The 17860-nt window shown below is 52.9% G+C and overlaps 1 protein-coding gene across 7 annotated transcripts in view; it reads right to left on the bottom strand.

Moving 5' to 3' along the window:
* The window catches only part of AXIN2 (axin 2), a 33243-nt gene extending 16089 nt beyond the window's left edge, over positions 1–17154 (bottom strand). For 2 of the 7 annotated variants that reach the window (XM_037993396.2, XM_008012061.3), the window contains exons 1-4: positions 16956–17117; positions 13260–14196; positions 5010–5150; positions 4229–4282 (exon numbers count right to left, since the gene is read on the bottom strand). In XM_037993396.2, the coding sequence (XP_037849324.2) occupies positions 4229–4282; positions 5010–5150; positions 13260–14074 (1010 nt within the window). In that variant the 5' untranslated portion in view covers positions 14075–14196; positions 16956–17117. Of the gene's footprint in view, positions 1–4228; positions 4283–5009; positions 5151–13259; positions 14197–15426; positions 15832–16299; positions 16725–16955 lie in introns of those variants that run through there. The other 5 variants (XM_008012059.3, XM_037993400.2, XM_008012060.3 and 2 more) reach the window with 4 other exon arrangements.
* Between the last annotated feature and the right edge of the window lie 706 nt (positions 17155–17860).

Raw genomic sequence — 17860 nt, 5'->3', positions numbered from 1 at the left:
CAAGGAAATGTGGCTTTAATTCCCTTCAGCCAAGAATCTTCTTCCAAAACAGCCCCTCATTCCAAAAGGGGGCCTCTCTTCTTTTATTCAAGCTCTCAAAGTCTATGATCAGTTTCCTGGCTGCTCAAGCCTGTGGGCTGGAGAGCACCAGAGTTTCGGTCCCTATACGGTCTCCTTTAATTATAAACATTTTAGTTAACGAGCCTGCTGCTAGGCCCAGCTGTTTCTGGGGAGCATGGTTTTGAAGTGTGGACTCCACTTAGCTGCCATTTGAGTCGAGCCAATTAGCTTAGCCTTTTGACTTCACCATGCCCGACCTACCCTGAATGTCATTTTCTGGCGACTTTGAAATAGCAGACTCATGAACACATGCGTCCACTCGCGTCTTCATTTGGCAACCACTCTGAAGGCAGCCTCTGATCACAGCCAACATCAAAAGCCTGGTGTGTAGGAAAAGGTTAATATTTGAAGTTCACTCAGATGCATTTCCTGGTGTCCAAAGTAAACCCCCATAAATAAGAGATAAAGAAATACAAATAAATAACTCGCGACATTCCCTGTGTGGAACACCAAAAAATCATCTTGTGCTGATCTGGGGACACTCAGAGCTAAAGCAACATACAAACGTAACTGATCCTGATTATAAGAGCAGCTCCTAGCAGAAAGGGACAAAGGCCTCCACGCCACTGACTTAGCTTTCATTTCCTGGCAACCTCTAACTATGGCTACACTTGGGCAGCAAAGAGTCTGCTGCTTCTGATGTTTTCTGCCCCTTCCCTCCATCTTTATAAGCCTGATGCCCTAGAATGGCCCCACAAGCCTTCTGCCTCCAGTGCTGCAAGAATTTTGGTGGGAGTCTGGCAGTTAAAGTTAAAAAACATTTTTTTTGACAGGTCGCGGTGGCTCATGCCTGGGATCCCACCACTTTGGGAGGCTGAGGCGGGCGGATCAAGAGGTCAAGAGATGGAGACCATCCTGGCCAACATGGTGAAGCCCCGTCTCTACTAAAAATAGAAAAATTAGCTGGGCGTGGTGGCGCACGCCTGTAGTCCCAGCTACTCGGGAAGCTGAGGCAGGAGAATCGCTTGAACCCAGGAGGCAGGGGTTCCAGTGAGCCAACATTGTGCCACTGCACTCCAGTCTGGCGACAGAGGGAGACTCCATCTTGAAAAAAAAATTAAGCCATTTCTTCCGAGAATGCAGGTTTCAGAGTAATAGGCTCATAAAACAGCCTTCTCAGAGGCCCAAATCCCCAGCCATCTTTAACAGGGCAGGAAAACAGAAGTCAGCAGTAGGCTTTGGAAGAAGGCAATGATTTCTTTAAAGCCCCTGCCCGCTCTGCACACTCAGGCCCCGGCGTGTGGCTCCCTGGAATAACCAAGTGCAGGCCAGCACTGCCCCAACTTCTACGCAGGCCTCTTGCAAAGGCCCCCGGGACTTAATTGGTTCTGTCGCAAATGAGACGATTGCTTTCCTGGGCTTGTGTCTAATGAACTCCAACCTTCTGGAGTCTATTGAAGGCTGCCTGTGACCCCCTCTCCCCCCCTCCCCCCTCCCCAGCCCTGTTCCCTTCCCAGCTCCCAGCAGGGCAGCCAGCCCCCCTCCCCAGCCCCTCACAGCCCGCACTGGCCATTGTGACGGGGAGAAACAGCCAGGGCTCTTTTCATGCTTTATGGGGCGCTCCTATTCACTTGTTCAAGGAAATTTCAAAGGGGCCTGCTACCCTCTTATCCCCTCTAAGCTTCCCGGGATGAACAATGGGCTGAAAGCGATTCAGTTCAGCTTTTCATCCCCCACACACTTTATTTCTCGCCCGGCGCTCTCATCTGCACGAGGCCCACAATTGGCAGAGCTCTGAAGAGGGGGTCTGATCCCAGCCCTGGGAATCCCGGGTGACCGCCCAGCACTGGGCAGGATCACACACACCCAGGGCCAGTCGGCCAGAGAACACGTTGCATCGCCAAGTCTGCTTGTAGCAGAGTGGGGAGGGCCCCAGAGACCCCCATGCCTGGCACCCAATGGCAGCTTGAGTCAGTGCCAACAAGTCTGGAGACCCTTCTGATGTTTTCTAGTGAGCCCCACTAGAGGCAGCGTGAGACAATGCCCAAGAGACAGTGATCCCACATGGATGCCAAATGCACTCCCAATTAGTATAAATGCCCAGGTGGGCACAACTGTGACAGTTAACCTGATAACCTGCGCACTTGGTTAGCAGAGAGCACAGAGCCATGCAACACCACCAGGACGAACAGAGCCAACACCATGAGCCCACGGGTCTCCAGGCCTTGCAGGCACTTCCTCCTGGCTTACTGGTTTACTCATTATCCTTCCAAGGCAGCTTTGCCACAGGATAGGCTTATTAACACTAACAGGTTCTGCCACCAGGGACCTAAAGGTATCTACTATGCCCCCAAAGAGAAAGCTGCTATGTGAGGGACTTGCCCTTCTGTCTCTGTATCAAAGTGGACCTCACTGACCTACACACTAACCCTTGCCACCTAGAATAGGGACTGGCAAAGGTAACCTTTCTGATCCCTGAAAAGTGGCTCCCCCATGCTTGGAATCCAAAGTGCTTCAGCTAAAGGGAGAAGGGTGAGAGTTGTAAAGTCACCTCTAAATAAAAGAAAGTTTTTCTTCTGGGAAGAGGATAAAAGAAGAGGAAGTAAATGGGGAGGCTGCAGGGGAGAACTTAGAACCTGCTCCCTTCTACCCCTCCCTGAACCAGTCTTCCTAAAAAGCAGTCTTGATTACTAAGAAATATAAATAAAAGAAACCCAAAGTGGCTCAAAGGTCTCATGACCAACTGGTCCTATTCACAGATCTCATGTTGAGAATGCTCGTGCCTGGGGGGAGGGCAGAGCGGGCAAAGTGCAGGGCCTGTGTGTGGCCTGGACCTGAGGTGTATCTCAGAGGTGCATGGCTGTGGAAGCACCAGACCTTATTTCCTCATCTGTAAAATCCCAAGTATCTGCCTGCCTACCTTTCTGATTGGGTCTTGCTAGGATCAAACAGAAATAACTATGGGACTACACCCAAATTATCTCATCATGAACCCAGAATAACACCTCAATGATGGGGACTGACACGCAGCCAAGGACCAGGAAGCAAGCCAAAAATAGTCTCTAAGAAAACTAAACAGAAGTCTTATCATCTTACGTAAACTGCATTTGACTTAGGAGATTCACTCAATGCCGTCAATCAATTTCAACTTACTCTTATTTTACACATAATGCTAAGATTCCCACACAATGCACAAATTAATATACGCTACAGGAGGAATGTTTGCTAGAAGCAAGCACACAGACAGCAAAACACCACAGCAGGGAGAATGAAAAGAGAAAAGAGAGAAACTTTTCAAAGGGGAAAGGGTCAGATAACCCTATGCACCCTCACTGACTATGAGAGAACCACTACCACAAAGTACACAAACAGATCTTGGTATTATTTGGATAACTGAGAGATAAATTATGCCCTGTTTAATACTATTCAATAATGACAGAGCAAATGTATTCTAAGAAATATGTCCACCAAAAAATTATCAAAGCATAATTTTTTTCAAGTATGGATACTGAAAGTTCGGTCAATATGGAAAACCGACTTCTGTGAAACTTCTCATATCTCCATACTGGATGAAAGGTGTGTACTTTCCTGTTTCCACACTGGATGGAAGATGTGTATTAATGCCAAAATGCTATTTTTATTAAAATTGAACCTTGCACCTTAAGGATCTCTCTCCCTTTACTAACAAGGGAATTTGAGGTAACACAATAAAAGCCACCAGCAAAATAAATAGTAGGTTCCCAAACTCACCTCATCAATTTTCCCTCCAATTGGTCCCATGCCACCCACAGGCCAGGCAACAGGACATTGGCCAATGAAAACCAGATAGTTTCAAACAAACTGGAAGAATAGATGGTCCAGTTTTAGGAAGCTAAAAGGAACAAACTCTAAATAAGTGTGCCAGAACTTACACGGTTCAATGGGTTTGCCTTTCAAAATTGTTCCCTTAGCAGGCGAAATTCTGACTCCAAAACATTGAAAAGCTTTCAAAGACCATTTCTGGAACAATGAGTCTCAACCGGGTGTTGGGTGCGAAACCTTTGGGGAATTTCAGCCATCCCCCCCATCCCCAGGCTCCACTCTGGGTCTCCTGAACCAAAACCTCAAAGGATGGCAGGAGACGGGGATACCCAGGCCACAGCTACACATCCCTCCTCATGAGACTCACTGAGGATCACTGCTGTCCATCCACAGAGATTGCCATGACTTGACTTCAGATGACCTAAAATTCAAAACGTTACCTTGACTAAGGGCCTTCTGACCTCACCAGACCACGCCAATATCTTGGATGACTTTCAAAAATCAAAGGCTGTCTGCCAAAGGTCCAAGGTCAGACACGACTTTGGAGACAGCCCCTACTTAGGGTCCTCAGTATCTAACACTCCACACGCACTTACTGAATAAACGATGTCCATTTAAAAACATAACAGTGCGGAATGTTACACGCTGTGGCTCTTTAGAGATTTCTGGCTTTCTCACCCCCACTTGCAATGCCTTTTCCTCCAAAAACAATGAATACCTAAACGTAGACCCTTCTAAAGCCACCTTGTCTCCCAGCTGTTGGTTCTGCAGACAGGATACCTGGATTTCTGGACCAGCCAGGCAACTGTTCCCACAGGGACAACCAGATGACAACCAGAAGAAGGTTTTTTAAATTCAAGGCATCTATGAATATTCATTCATCCTAATCTTCTACTGTCCTTTAGTTTTCTTCTGTTACAATATCCTCCCAACTTTCAAAGCTCTAAGCTTTACCCTACCCAGATGACCATGTCATCCTCCTTAACCAGCACCATACCCTTGTCATACTCCCCTCCCACCAAACCGATGTCCATACACGCACAGGTGGGGTCTGCAAAGCCAGGTGAGGATGACAGACGATTCTGGCCAAGTGCCCAGGTGGTTTCCATTCCCAAGCAAGCCCACGGAAGGGCGGCCAGGATACTCACACACTGCTGTCCGTCATGGACATGGAATCATCCGTCAGCGCATCGCTGGATATCTCACTGTCGTTGGCGCTGGTGGCTGGCGCAAAGACATAGCCGGAACCTACATGATAAGGATTAACAGGATCGCTCCTCTTGAAGGACCTATGGGCAAAGTACAACGGTGGTTCAGTCACTGACCCTCACCAGAAACCCAGGTAATCAAGTGACCCCAGGACAATCCAGCACACCATCCCACAATCTGCTCAACGGCAACCTGCTGCCCGGGTCCAGCTGCTCACCTGGGCAGAAAGCAGAGGCCACAAAAGGGAGGCCTCCTGAGCCACCAGCTCATCACCCTGGGGAGAAAGCAAGCTGGTTCCTCTGCCCCCAATGGTGGGTCTGCCAGGGCAGAGGGTATTCCAGAGGCAGCCCAGGGGATCCTGTGAAGTTCTGAATGCACTTAGAGAGAGGAAGGAACTGGACTCTGCTTTAGGAGAGGAGGCCATGGAATGGAACAGGGGAACAAGTCAGTGGAGATGGAATATCTTTCTCCGCTCCACCTCCCTATCCAATCCTGCACCAAAGAATACAATTTCAGGGCTCCAAGACATCTTAAGTATCCAGACTCCTTGTCTGGGGTCTGTTAGCCCAGTCCAGAGATGCAAACACCTAGAGGCCAGTGTGGTCTTCTCACTTCGACCCTGGGTCCACGGTGAGCTGGACAGATGGGACAGCAAAGTTCAAGACAACGTTCAGGACTCCAATCCCACCTGCGAGCTCTGCCATGAGCCGCTGCCATGCCCCTTCCCCCATCCCCGGCTTCCTCTCCCCAGGGCTGGCTAGTGCAGCAGGATTGAAATGAGCAACACAGCTGTTTCAAAGGAAGGCCCAGGCCCCTCCTCCGGTGTCTCCAGCCCTTTTGTTTCAATGGCCTCTGGCTCCTCATTTCACCCTCTTGATCTCCTTCCAGAACAACCAGTGTGCACGTCTCCTGCTGGGCTGCATTCCTCTTGTGTCACCAGTGAGGGGCTTAAGTAGGGGGGAGGGGCAGATAGGTCGGCAGGCTGCAGTAAGGGACCACGTTAAGGCCTGAAGTCGCAGGAGGCCTGTTCACAAAGACCCTGGCATCCTCCACTGGTCCCACCAAGTCTATGCCAGCAACAAAGAAATCAAGTGAGGGAGAAAAGAAAGGCTCAGAAAAGAGAAAATATTCTATGAGTCCACAGCAGCTGGTCTGTAAAGATGGCCATGGGGTTGGCAAATGAAAAGGACCCAGAAAGGTGACAGTCAGCTGTCTGCACATGTTCACCAAGCACCTACTCACTTGCTACGTGCTGAACTCTGGTCTCCTGGCACTCAGGGCCTGGTGGGGGCATGTCAGCATACTGTGGGGGTGTCATGAGGGAGGTACGCTCAGTGTTATTCCAGGCCCACGAGGAGGGGAGAAGGAGCACTGGACTGTGCCCATTCTACAGATGAGGCCCTTGGAGTCCAGAATTCCAGCAGCCTGCCCAGATCACACAGCTGGAGCCGGTGGGCATGGATTGAGTCACCTGGCTTTCAATCAGACTGCCTCCCAATACAAAGACTAGACTCAACATGTTTCCAGGTTCTCATAGAATAAAAAGCAGGAAAGGAGTGGCTTAGTATAGGTAACCCAGATGATGGATAGAATGTTTCTAGGAGGGACGGCTGGGGACGGCTCCCTGGGACAGATGGGACTAATGGGACTCCCTGGGATAGATGGGACTCATAGATGAGCAGGAATTTGAGGAGATGACACCCAGGACTAGGTAAAGGGAAAGGCAGTGAAAAGCTCTCCCTAGACTAGGGAGAGAGAGGGGTCTAATTAGCCAGGCTAAGAAGGCCTGGCAAAGACATGGAGGTAGGTCTTCAGTGCAAAGTCAAGAGTCCTGTCTTAACTGGATGGGGAGGGGCCGGGGACAGCAGGGGTGCCAGGGGACTGGCAGGGAGAAAGCACATAGGATCCAAGGTCTTTTACCAGGCTGGACCGAAAGGAGGGGTGGGTGCAAGCAGGGAGCCCTGGGGGAAGCCACCGCCACAATTTGGTGTGAGGGTCTGTCTCAGCAGGGGATGGTGGGACGGAAAAGGTGGGAGAGGCAGTCCCCCTGCCTTTAAGGAGTCTGCACTAGGTGGAGTCACCAAACAAACACAAAAAGTTACAGGGCCATAAACTTTTTAAGCCAGAAGGGACCCCTGTAATCATCACAACCACCCAAGGAGGTAACTGAGCACCACGTGGGCCAAAGGCCTTGTCAGACTTGGCCAGAGGAGCTGGACCACAGCTGTGCCCTTGATCCTGTCCAACTGCATCAAGTCAGATCTTAGAAATATGCTGTAGGCAAAGAACTGACCAGAAGGTACAGACCAGCAGCGCTGCACATGAACCCCTCAACACTTTTGACCAAGTGACTTGTGACTGTCACGTGGACACTCTGACCCTGTTCTCATATCTGTAGAGGGCAAGAAGTCTCACGACATCCTAGGACTTTTTGGTGAAGATTAAATGAGAATGGTAAGATCTTCCAGGCCTTCCTCCAGGTCCATGTGTCCTCAATCCGGAATTCCCCAACACCAAGGGCAGAGAGGAGTGGTGAGGGTGAAAAGAACAGTTCATTCTTCTGGAGAAGAGAAGGTTGATTCAGTGAAAAAGGCCTCATAGTTGAGAAGGAGGGCTCTCTGTTCAGCATCCCCACTAAAGGAAGAACAAGGGGAAACGGGCTTCAAAAGTTAGAAAGAAAAAAATACTTCTAAATGGTCAGAGGAAATCCATAAAGTAGGTGGGGACAGGCTGTGAAATCACCCAAGTCTTTAAAACAGGCCGAAGTGCCCGGCCATCTGGGTGTGTAAGTGAGGCCTCAAAGCAGGATGCACAAGATGACTTCCTTGGGGCCTTTTCCTCTGGTTAGGAATCCAGTGATGAGGCCATTCTGTAAACTCTCAGTAGGGATCAGAAGTCAGAGGCTGGGCACGGCTGCCTACTTGGCTGCAGTGCTCACTGCTGGGCTGAGTCACAACCTCTCCAGACGTGGGCACCCACCTGAAGAGCAGGCAGTTGGATCTTGGCCCTCTGCACCAAGTTCTTAGGTCTCCAAATGAACCAACAAAGGCACAGTAATTTGGGGAAAATCACAGGAAAATTCCAAAAAAAAAACCAAGCGCCAACAAAAACAGAGAGCTCCAGCCAGGCGTGGTGGCCCATGCCTGTAATCCCAGCACTTTGGGAGGCCAAGATGGGTGGATCACCTGAGGTCAGGAGTTCGAGACCAGGCTGACCAACATGGAGAAACCCCGTCTCTACTAAAAATACAAAATTAGCCGGGTGTGGTGGCACATGCCTGTAATCCCAGCTACTCGGGAGGCTGAGGCAGGAGAATCGCTTGAACCTGGGAGGTGGAGGTTGTGGTGAGCAGAGATCACCCCATTGCATTCCAGCCTAGGCAACAAGAGTGAAACTCCATCTCAAAAAAAAACCAAAAAACAAAAAACACACACAAAAACAAAACCAGAGAGCTCCTATTTTCTCAAATACCCTAATTTCCTTCATCATCTTTATCATGATTTATAATGATTGGGCACTGGTGTTTCCATGTTGAACACCTGTCCTGTGAAACCAGACTGTAAGCTCCATGAGGGACAGCCCTGTCCTCATACGAATCTCCGATGCTGAAAGTAGCGAGTGGCACGTGGCAGGGACTCAAAACCTTGTTGACTCTCCTTAAAGGACCTACGACCATCAGATGGGTTGCTGGAAAAGATTTTTAGTTTAACAGGCATGGTGCAGCACCGAAAAAGCCAAAGCAGCCTTAAATAGCATTCAAACACTCTTTCTTCCATGCCTTCAGTCCTGCTATCTTGGTGGTATTAACACATCAACCATGTCTCCAGTATAAGAGCTATACTTCAGCCTCTGTGGGGAGAAAATGACTCAATAGAAAATTCCTTCCTCCCAGCAAAAAAGACACCTAACTCAAACCCTATGTGTGCTCACACAGCTTTGCACTCGTTTAACACATGGATCCCAAAATAAACTTGTCTCCCTTCACTTCCAAAATAGAGGACTACTGTGTGACCAGTAATTAAAAATGGAATATACTGCTCTTAACTCAGTTGACTGCAATAAAGTACTTGGATTTTCCTACCATCATAACAAGACGGGGCAGAGAAAGGAGGCAGGGTTGTGGGGAGAGGCAGAGACTCAGTTTTTCAGAACTCAGACCTTTGTCAAAAGTGCCACATAATTTTAAGAAAACGGAGTGGGGCTGTTTTCTTGTGATTACTTAAAAAAAAAAAAAAGGTGGGGGAAGAAACTTAACCACGCTACGGTAATTGTACCCAGATGCTTTATTTCTTCAGGACTGTTGTGCTTCCAGTTGCTGCGAGGATTTTAAATTCCTACACAGAGTAGAGGCCTATGGTGCAGATTTTGCAACAGCCTCACATCCACAGACCTGGTCTGCAACCTCAAGTAAGCAAGGGCTTTTCAGCCTGCAGGTGGCAGAAACCCCTGGAACCTTCAGGGAAAGGAGGTGCCGGCTGCTTTGTTTTCCCCCATCCTGTTCTTATCTCCTCTTAATGAGATGCTGTGGCCGTGCCCTGCCCCATATGCCAGAGGGGAGCCTCCACGTAGGGAACACAGAACTGATCCTACAGAACTGACCATAAGGGGTCCTCCTCCTCCTCCTCTTCCTCTTCCTCCTCCTCACGTTCCCTTCTCAAAACAATGCAATTTCAAAAGTATATGCTTCTAAGTCTATGCGTTCAGGCCTTTCCAAGAGCCCTCTGAAAATGTACTCACAAGGTCACTGCCCAAAAGGCAATACCCTCTTCAACAAGCGTTTTCTAAGGCAAGATCAAGGGACACTCGGCAAGGGGCCAGGACTCCAACAGCACTGGGCAACGGGGCCTTTTGAAAACAGGCAAACTTTTACAAGTGGATCTTAGCAAACTGCCCTCACCAGAGCTTCCATCCTCTAATTGCGGACTACTGCTTCCAGCATATCTTTCCTATGGCATCATTTTCTTTGATAATTGAAGCCAAGCTTGATTCCAATGGCTCCGCACAAAAACGGGCCTCATCAGCGAGTCCTTTCAGAGAACTGGAAGCAGCACTCAGAGCCAGCAGAGGGCCATCTGCTGGGCCCGACTTCTTTTAAGGGAGGCCAGAGCAGAGGGCCCAACGGGAGGCAGATGAGCCCCACCTTGGGCAGGACACACAAGGGCCCGTGCAGAATGGCGAGGACACAGGGAGGGCTCTGTGCACCCAGCACCGTATTCTCCTCCCTAAAATAAATGCTGGGCCCAGTGCCTAATTCCACAACCCCCCTTCGCACACACCTCAACACTGTGCGTGTGTCTGTGTGCTGGGTTTTTACACGTGCTGCTACCAACAAGTTGCTTTTGCTCTAGGTTATTTATAGCCATCGTCAAAAGCCCAGGCAACCCCCTCAACCACTCAGACCAGAGTCCTGCCCTCTGAGGATAATTCCTGCTCTTCCGCCCCAACTATTTATATTAAACCTGACACCAAATCAGTAAGGACACAAACAAGTCGTCAAAAATGAGGCTCCTTTGAGTGCCCAAGGTAAACACAGGGCTTGCAAGCCTGGCCAGTGCTCCGGGCATCCAGCTGCCAAGACCGCTCCTCAGAAGCTGATGAAGCAAGACCCTCCTGAGCAGGACTGACGTTTCTGTTTCATTCATTTTACTAACTTATTAAGCCCATCCCAGATGCCAGGTACTCTGCAGAGTGAGTGAGTGTGCGAGGGAGGGAAGGGGGGCACTTAAATCTTACATGGGGATCTCTACATTCCAAGAACTAGCTGGAAAACCAGACTTCAGTTCAACAAGAAAGTTGAGGCATGGAGGACAGGGGGCCATTCTAAAACCTTACAATGGAAAATGGGCTAAGCCAAGAGTCACCCTTTAAAAGTGACATCCCAACCTGGTTGCCCTTTTGACATTATCATTACTAATTATACTAATTATAACACTTTGCAGCTGTTCAAAACGTTTCTCTCTACAAAAGGCTTTCATGTTTATTATTTTGGTCCTAATAACAATCCTATGACACAGACAGAAGGAATGGTGCCCACCCATTTTACAGATGGACACATGCGGTTCAGAAAGCCTTCAACACCCAGGTAGTAAGTGGTGGACCGGGCTGGAACGCAAGCCTTGGAATAACTCAGCAGACCTTTTGATATATTGTGCACACACTCGAATGTCTTGCACGTTAAAATGATGTTAGATCATCTGGCTATGTCTTAAATTCTCTTTAAATATACCCAGTTAAGACACATGAGCTTCAGAGTCCATGAAGATGCTTCATCTCAACTCAACAGTGGGAGGAAGCACACATGAATCTAGTATGGAAACTCTCAGGTCAATGACAAGCTGTCACCTCTTTATCAGTGATGTCCACAGTTCACAGCCAAGAAGGCAGCCCTGGAAAACAGGAGCTTCTGCCCCTGCCTTCTGGATCTCAAAAGCTTCAGGAGTTGAATCCTGGTAATATCCCAGATGAGGCAAGCCCAGGCTGGGTCTCAACTGCCCACCCACAAAGGGGAGGGTTCACAGCAGAGCCCTGCCTGGGGAGAACATCCAAAACCACACACTGTGCTATTTACAAAGGTGATACTCTGGTCCCGACAGTGGGAGACACAGAAGCCCCAGTCAGGAGGCCCCTGGAGAAGGAGCCTTTACCACGGCCCTTACGTAGTCTCAGCTCTGGCTGCCAGACTAGAGGGCAAGGAGGCCAGCGCCAGAGGCTTACCCAAATGTTTTCATAATGGTGCCGGCAGGCATAGCAGGTGCCCAGCGACTGACCCACTGCAGAGGCCAGACCCAGGGTCTTCCTCCCAGACAACCTGACTCCATAAGCATAAAGACGCTGAAACACCTCCCTGGAACCTGTGCTTCCTTGCAAAAGTCAACCTGGTTCCACTTAGGTGTAGACCAGATGTCTGAGTAAAACTGGTTCCCAAGCCACAAGCGCGCCCCCTGGTGGTTGGAGAACAAGCCCTTCCCCTCCTCGCCAACAGTCAACTCTCTCCGCCACCCCTAAAATCATGGCCCGCTAGGCTCAGACCTGGCCACCGGAGAGGCTCAGGATCAACCATCTGGTGCCCACCTCTCTTCCTGCTGCTGAGCACTAGAGACCACACCCTACAGAGAAAGGGAAATCCAGAGGCAGCTATCAGATCGCATCCTGGGCCCCTAACACACAGAGAAATCCACACAGGCAGCAAGACACACCATTCAGAGAGCAGTCAAATGCGGCCCCATTCCCTGCCTGTCATGAACCACACCCCAGAATTAAGAGGCTCATTCTCTTTTCGGATATCTGGAAGCCGGGAGGAGGGGAGAAAACAGAAAAACTCATTCTAACAAGAGGTCTGAAGTTGCCTCCAAAGGTCAAGAATCTTAAGACTTGGCCATTCTGCAAAGAACTATTTGTCTTTGAAGCCTCAAAGAGAAAGTACTCCCGGGCCCCAGTACTCCCCGGCCAAGATCTCTTCTCCATCAGCACTAACAAAATAATCAACTGAAGTCTGACCCTCGGACTCATGAGCATTTAAAACCTGGATTAATATGCCAGCAGGCTCTAAAGCTAAGGGTCCTTCATTCGGGAAAGTCACAGGACCTTCCCTAGTTAGAGGCCTTTCTTGCTGGGTAAATATCTAGTTCTACAAAGAGAACCACAAACTCAGTTAAGCCAATTGCTGGCTCTTATCTTAACAGAAAAGTTCAAAAAAAAAAAAATCCCACTTACCCCTCAATGGGTGCACACATTATTTCCTGTGCCTCCACCACAACCCAGCTGCCTCCCTAGCCACATTAATTCCACCCCCTACTGATTAGTGGTGAAGTGACCCCTTCCAAAACCAGCGCTTAGTGGATCTGGTGACTCAGAGGCATCAAAAGCTGCTGTCCTCTCTCTCTCTCTCTCTCTCTCTCTCTCAGCCCCTTCTGAGACACTAGCCCAGGAAAATAAGTAACCCACATTAGTGAATACTCCTTGCCACTGTTTGATGTCAGCACTGGAAGACTGCAGGTATTTAGCCGTATGTTCATCACTTTCCCCCTCTTCAAACAACAAAAAGCAAGATCAAAAAGAGTTCATGGCCAGCAGTCCTAACTCTCAACAGACCTGTCAGTCTCTGCAGCACACCCATCCATCCATCCACCATACCTAAAACATCTGCAAAGTCCACAGCATCAAACCACCCACCCTCATCCAAGTCTCACCTGTATCCACTGTCAACAGTTTCCATGGACCTCACACTCGCCGTCGCCCTCAGAGTTTTGCTGGACAAGCCAACCACAGTTGGCGAAAGTTTGCACTTGAAGTCGGCACAAGTCCACTCCTCTTCTTCATTCAAGGTGGGGAGATAGCCACACACGACCTTTAGGCTCCCGAGTCCCCCATTACTCATGTAAGCTGTGTTTTCTCCCCCACTCCTCACATATTCGAGGTATATATCAGAAGTCAAAAACATCTGGTAGGCATTTTCCTCCATCACCGACTGGATCTCGGTCTGCGCCTGGTCAAACATGATGGAATCAATCTGCTGCTTCTTGATGCCATCTCTTATGTAGGTCTTGGTGGCAGGCTTCAGCTGCTTGGAGACAATGCTGTTGTTCTCAATGTACCTTTTGTAGATCGCTTTGGCTACTCGTAAAGTTTTGGCATCCTTCAGGTTCATCTGCCTGAAGCCATTGCAGGCAAACCAGAAGTCTAAGGTATCCACGCATTTCTCCCTCTCCAGGAAAGTCCGGAACAGGTAAGCACCGTCTTGATCGCCCAACAAGGAGTGTAAGGACTTGGTCCACCGGGTCAGAGGGGAATCCGGAGATGCCCGCCCCTCCGGCTCCCCCAACCCGTCTTCGTTCCTCCTGGTGTTGGAAGAGACAAGCACAGGTTTGGTGACCTGGCCCTTGCCCACCCCTAGCTGACACGGTGGGGTCTCCCCTTCTTCCCCTGGCACTGGGGGCCGCGGGGCATCCTCACGGAAGCTGCTGCTGGGATCCGGGAGGCGAGTCACCAACATAGCGCTACTCATGGTGAGGGAGCTCTTCCCACAGAGTTTGGGAATTTTTTTTCTTCCTCTTCCAGTTCCTCTCAGCAATCGGCGTGGTCTCTCTGTCTCTCTCAAGTCAGCAGGGGCTCATCTGAGCCTCCTCTCTGGAAAGAAAAGGAAGGGGGGAGGTGGGGAGAGAGAAAAGGGTATTGATCTAATCAAAACCAGATCTACCCAACATCAAAGCAAGAAAGTAAACAGGCTTTTCAACTCCTCAAATTCAAATCAAGCAACCCAGCTATCTGCGAGGTGCTCATCTAAAGTATCAGGCGCTGCTTTTCAAAGGCGAAATCTGAGCTCCCTGCACACTTTTCGGGGTTGGGGGTGGGAGGGAGCTGTAGGGAGAGGCGGGGAAGGTGAGAGGAGGGCAAGTGCTGGGGGCGGCAGGGGGACACCGGAGGTGTAAGACACAACCTTCCAAAAACCCACTCGGCCAGGGCGCACGCAGGGCAGCTCAGCCCGCGCCTCGCTTCCCCTCCTTTCCCCTCCCCCGATACCATCAACTCCAAAAGGGCGCACTCCCAGCCGCTAGGCTGTGTGCAGGTGAAACCAATTTCGGTAAATTTTCCCCACTCGGCTCTGCACAGATAACTCGAGCTCCAAACGTGCCCTTCCCCGGCATCTGGTTCCCATTCTCCCCACCCACCCCCTCCCTCTGCGCTCCCTCTTCCCACTCCTTAAAAATTCAGAAGATCCTCGCCCGAAAGAAGCCCGCCCAGCATAGGCGGATTGGGCTCCCGGACTCCCAGATTCAGCACGCAAACGCCCCCTCCCCAACTCAGATGTGAGTGTTCGCTGCGCGCCCCCTACCCCCGCCAAGAATCCAGCTCAGTCAACACCTCTGTCTTCCCTGACCTCCCCCAAACCAGAAACCAACTCACTCAGTGGAAACTTTGATCTTCAAACTTTGAGAGAGAGCTGAGAAGCCTCGGACTCGCAACCATCGCCCCCGTGCCCCCAACCCACCTCCCGGAGCCGCGAAACCTATAAAACTGGATCACCAGCCGTCTCACGCCACTACTGCCTGTGCCAAGAATCCCAAACTCTACTGATTTCAAGCCTGTCTTTTTTCCAAAAGAAAAAAGTCTTATCTAACCAATAAACAAGCTGCTTTCCCTAGCACGGAAAGGATCAAACTAGGAAGGGTAGGGGCGGACCGGGGGACGGGGTGCAACCCCGGGCAAGGAGCCAGGGACCCCGGGTCTGGGATGGGTGCACGCTGACCCCGACCGAACCTTCGAGCCGCGGGGCTGGGCGGCGCGGCCCACGGAGTAGTGGGGCTGCCGTTAGCACTGCGCTACCCGGGCGGCGGGGAGGTGGGGCGGCCCCGTTACCTGGAAAACGAAGGCCGCCGAGGCCGGGCTCTCATGTCCTCCGAGCCCCTCCGGCCCGGTCCCCCGGCCCAAATGCAACCGAACGCCTCCAGAGCCCAGGCGGGCACACCTCGGGGCCGGAGCCCCGGGACGCGCCAGCAGCGTCCCGTGCCCGGGCAGGGGGTCGGTCCCCAGCGCCGCCGCTCGCAGAGGCGCCCGCAGAAAAAGCACAGAAAGCAGCAGCCTAGTACAGAAATGGCGACGCGCGGAGTCTCTGCCTCTCCGCAAAAGAGGCCGGGGCGGCCACGGGCGCGGGGCCCGGGCGGGGAGAAGGGACGCGAGGGACGCGGGCGCCCCGGACTTGGGCCGGTCCTGCGCGCAGACTGAGCCTCCGCCAGCGCTGTGGGCCCCTCAGCGCGGACCCGCGGCAGGGAGGGGAGAAGGGGAGGGGGGAGAGAAGTAGGAGGAGAGGATGGGGCGGAGGAGAGGCGGGGGGCGGGGGAGGGCAAGCGGGGGGCGCCGCTACCCTTTCATCCCACCTCTCAAAGGCACTCCCGCGCGCACTCACACCCCGACTCACATCCATAACCGCGACAGCGACGCGACCCCCGGGGGGTATCTGCCCGCTCTCCGCCCCCGCCACTGCAGCCACTCGGAGAAGTCTCCTCTCCCGGCCCCCCGCCAACCTGGTCCCCGCGCTGGGGAGGGGGCTCCGGCACAGGGCGCGCGGGGCTGCCCGGCCAAGTCCCCCGGGAAGGCTGGGCGCTGAGGTCCACCGCTCCTCTCAGCGCCTGCCCCTAGCGCGCCCCGAAATAGCCGGCCTGCCAACTTCAAAGGGCCGCCCCGCACATCAAAGCGCGCGGGCCGCCCGCCTGCCTCGGCCTCTGCACTCACCATTGATCCCCGCGCGCGATCCGTGGCGAGACCTCGCAGGCGCCCCTGGCAGGGGCCCGGCCCCGGCCCCCGGCTCGGCTCGCGGCGGCAGCCCCAGGCCCCCCCGGGCCGGCTGCGGCGTCGGGGAACATGGGGAGTCGCGCGGCGGGGGAGGGGGTGCGGGAAACAACAATCCCGGGATCAGAGCTAGAACCACCGGCCGGGGAGGGGGAACGGCGCGCCCCGCCGCCCCTTTTATGCAAAAGATCCGAGAGGGCCTCCGCCCCCGCCGCGGCCGTCCCCGGCCCCTGCGGCCCCCGCCCGGCCCGGCTTTCAACGCAGGTCCTGTTTCCAGCAGTCACTCGGCGCACCAAATGTCCTCCGGGCGCTTCCAACAAAAACTGCGCTGTGGATTTAACTGTGCACTTCAAAGGCGCGAGCCGAGCGCACGGTCCTGAAAGGGAGGTACGCGCCGGCCGCGCCCCGGGCCGCCCCCCACAGCCCCGCCGCTGCTCCTCAGGGCCGCCCCGCCCGCGCGCCCCTCTAGGGCCGGCCTCCGCCTGGCCGGGCCCCCTCCCGCCCCCAGCGCCCACGCCGCGGCTCGGCGCGGCCTCGCCCCCTGTCCGAGGGGGGCTTTCTTTGAAGCGGCTCAGCTGGGGCCGAGCCTCCACCCCCACCTTTTACAGCAGGGCCTTCGGCGGGCGCCTCGGCCGCCGGGCGGCCCCGAAATCCATCGCTCTGAGGGGTTATTTTTATTTCCCGGCTCTCGGGCTGTTACTGAGTTGCCAGGACCTTATCAAAGCGCAGCCGGCTCCAGCCGACTCCCCCGGGCCGGGCTCGCGGAGCCAGTGATCCCGCCGCGCCAATCACAGCCGCGCTCGGCCGGCCCGCGCCGCCCGCCTTAAAGGGACAGCGCCCCGCTCCCGCCCCGCCCCGCCCCGGCCCGCCCCCGCCGCACGCTCCGCTCCCGCGTTAACCCTTCCCCGGCTTCTCCTCCGCCCCCTGCCAGCCCCCCGCGGCCCGGAGGGCGTTCTCAGCCCGAGTTCTGATTTCTTCTTTCAAGTTCTCTGGCCTCTTTGCTCCCGCCTCCACCCCCTGCCTGCCCTCGCTCTCCCCCGCTCTGGAATGCAACAGTTTCTTGTAGCATTATGGCCATCGCAAGAACTGCAAGCAAGCAGATTTTTTTTTTCTATCATCAAACACTTTTCTACTTCTATTCAAGTTTCCCTGGGAATTTGGGCTTGGAGGACTTTATAAAGGGAGTTCTGGCCCTGGGGTTGGCTGGCCCGCTGTCATAGGGCGGACTCGGGCCCAGCCGCTGTAGGCGTGTGCATGCCTGTGCGCGATTGTGCACGTGCATCTATCTGAGTTCGGGTAAATATAGGACTGCAGTTGGTGGATGAATTGCGTTTGTACATGTGTGAAGGTGGGGTGTGAATCCGCCAGTAGAGGCCTGAGTGCTAACACCAGTTAGGAGGCATACCTCAGTGCCCTGAAGACCTAAGTCCAGCTTCCTAACCTGCTGGCCATGAGACCCTAATAGCGGCACACATTGGCCATCTCTGCCAAACAACTGCATACC

Source organism: Chlorocebus sabaeus, chromosome 16, assembly GCF_047675955.1.
Source record: "Chlorocebus sabaeus isolate Y175 chromosome 16, mChlSab1.0.hap1, whole genome shotgun sequence".
NCBI classification, from domain to species: Eukaryota; Metazoa; Chordata; class Mammalia; order Primates; family Cercopithecidae; genus Chlorocebus; species Chlorocebus sabaeus.
This window is presented reverse-complemented; position numbering and strand designations above follow the sequence as displayed.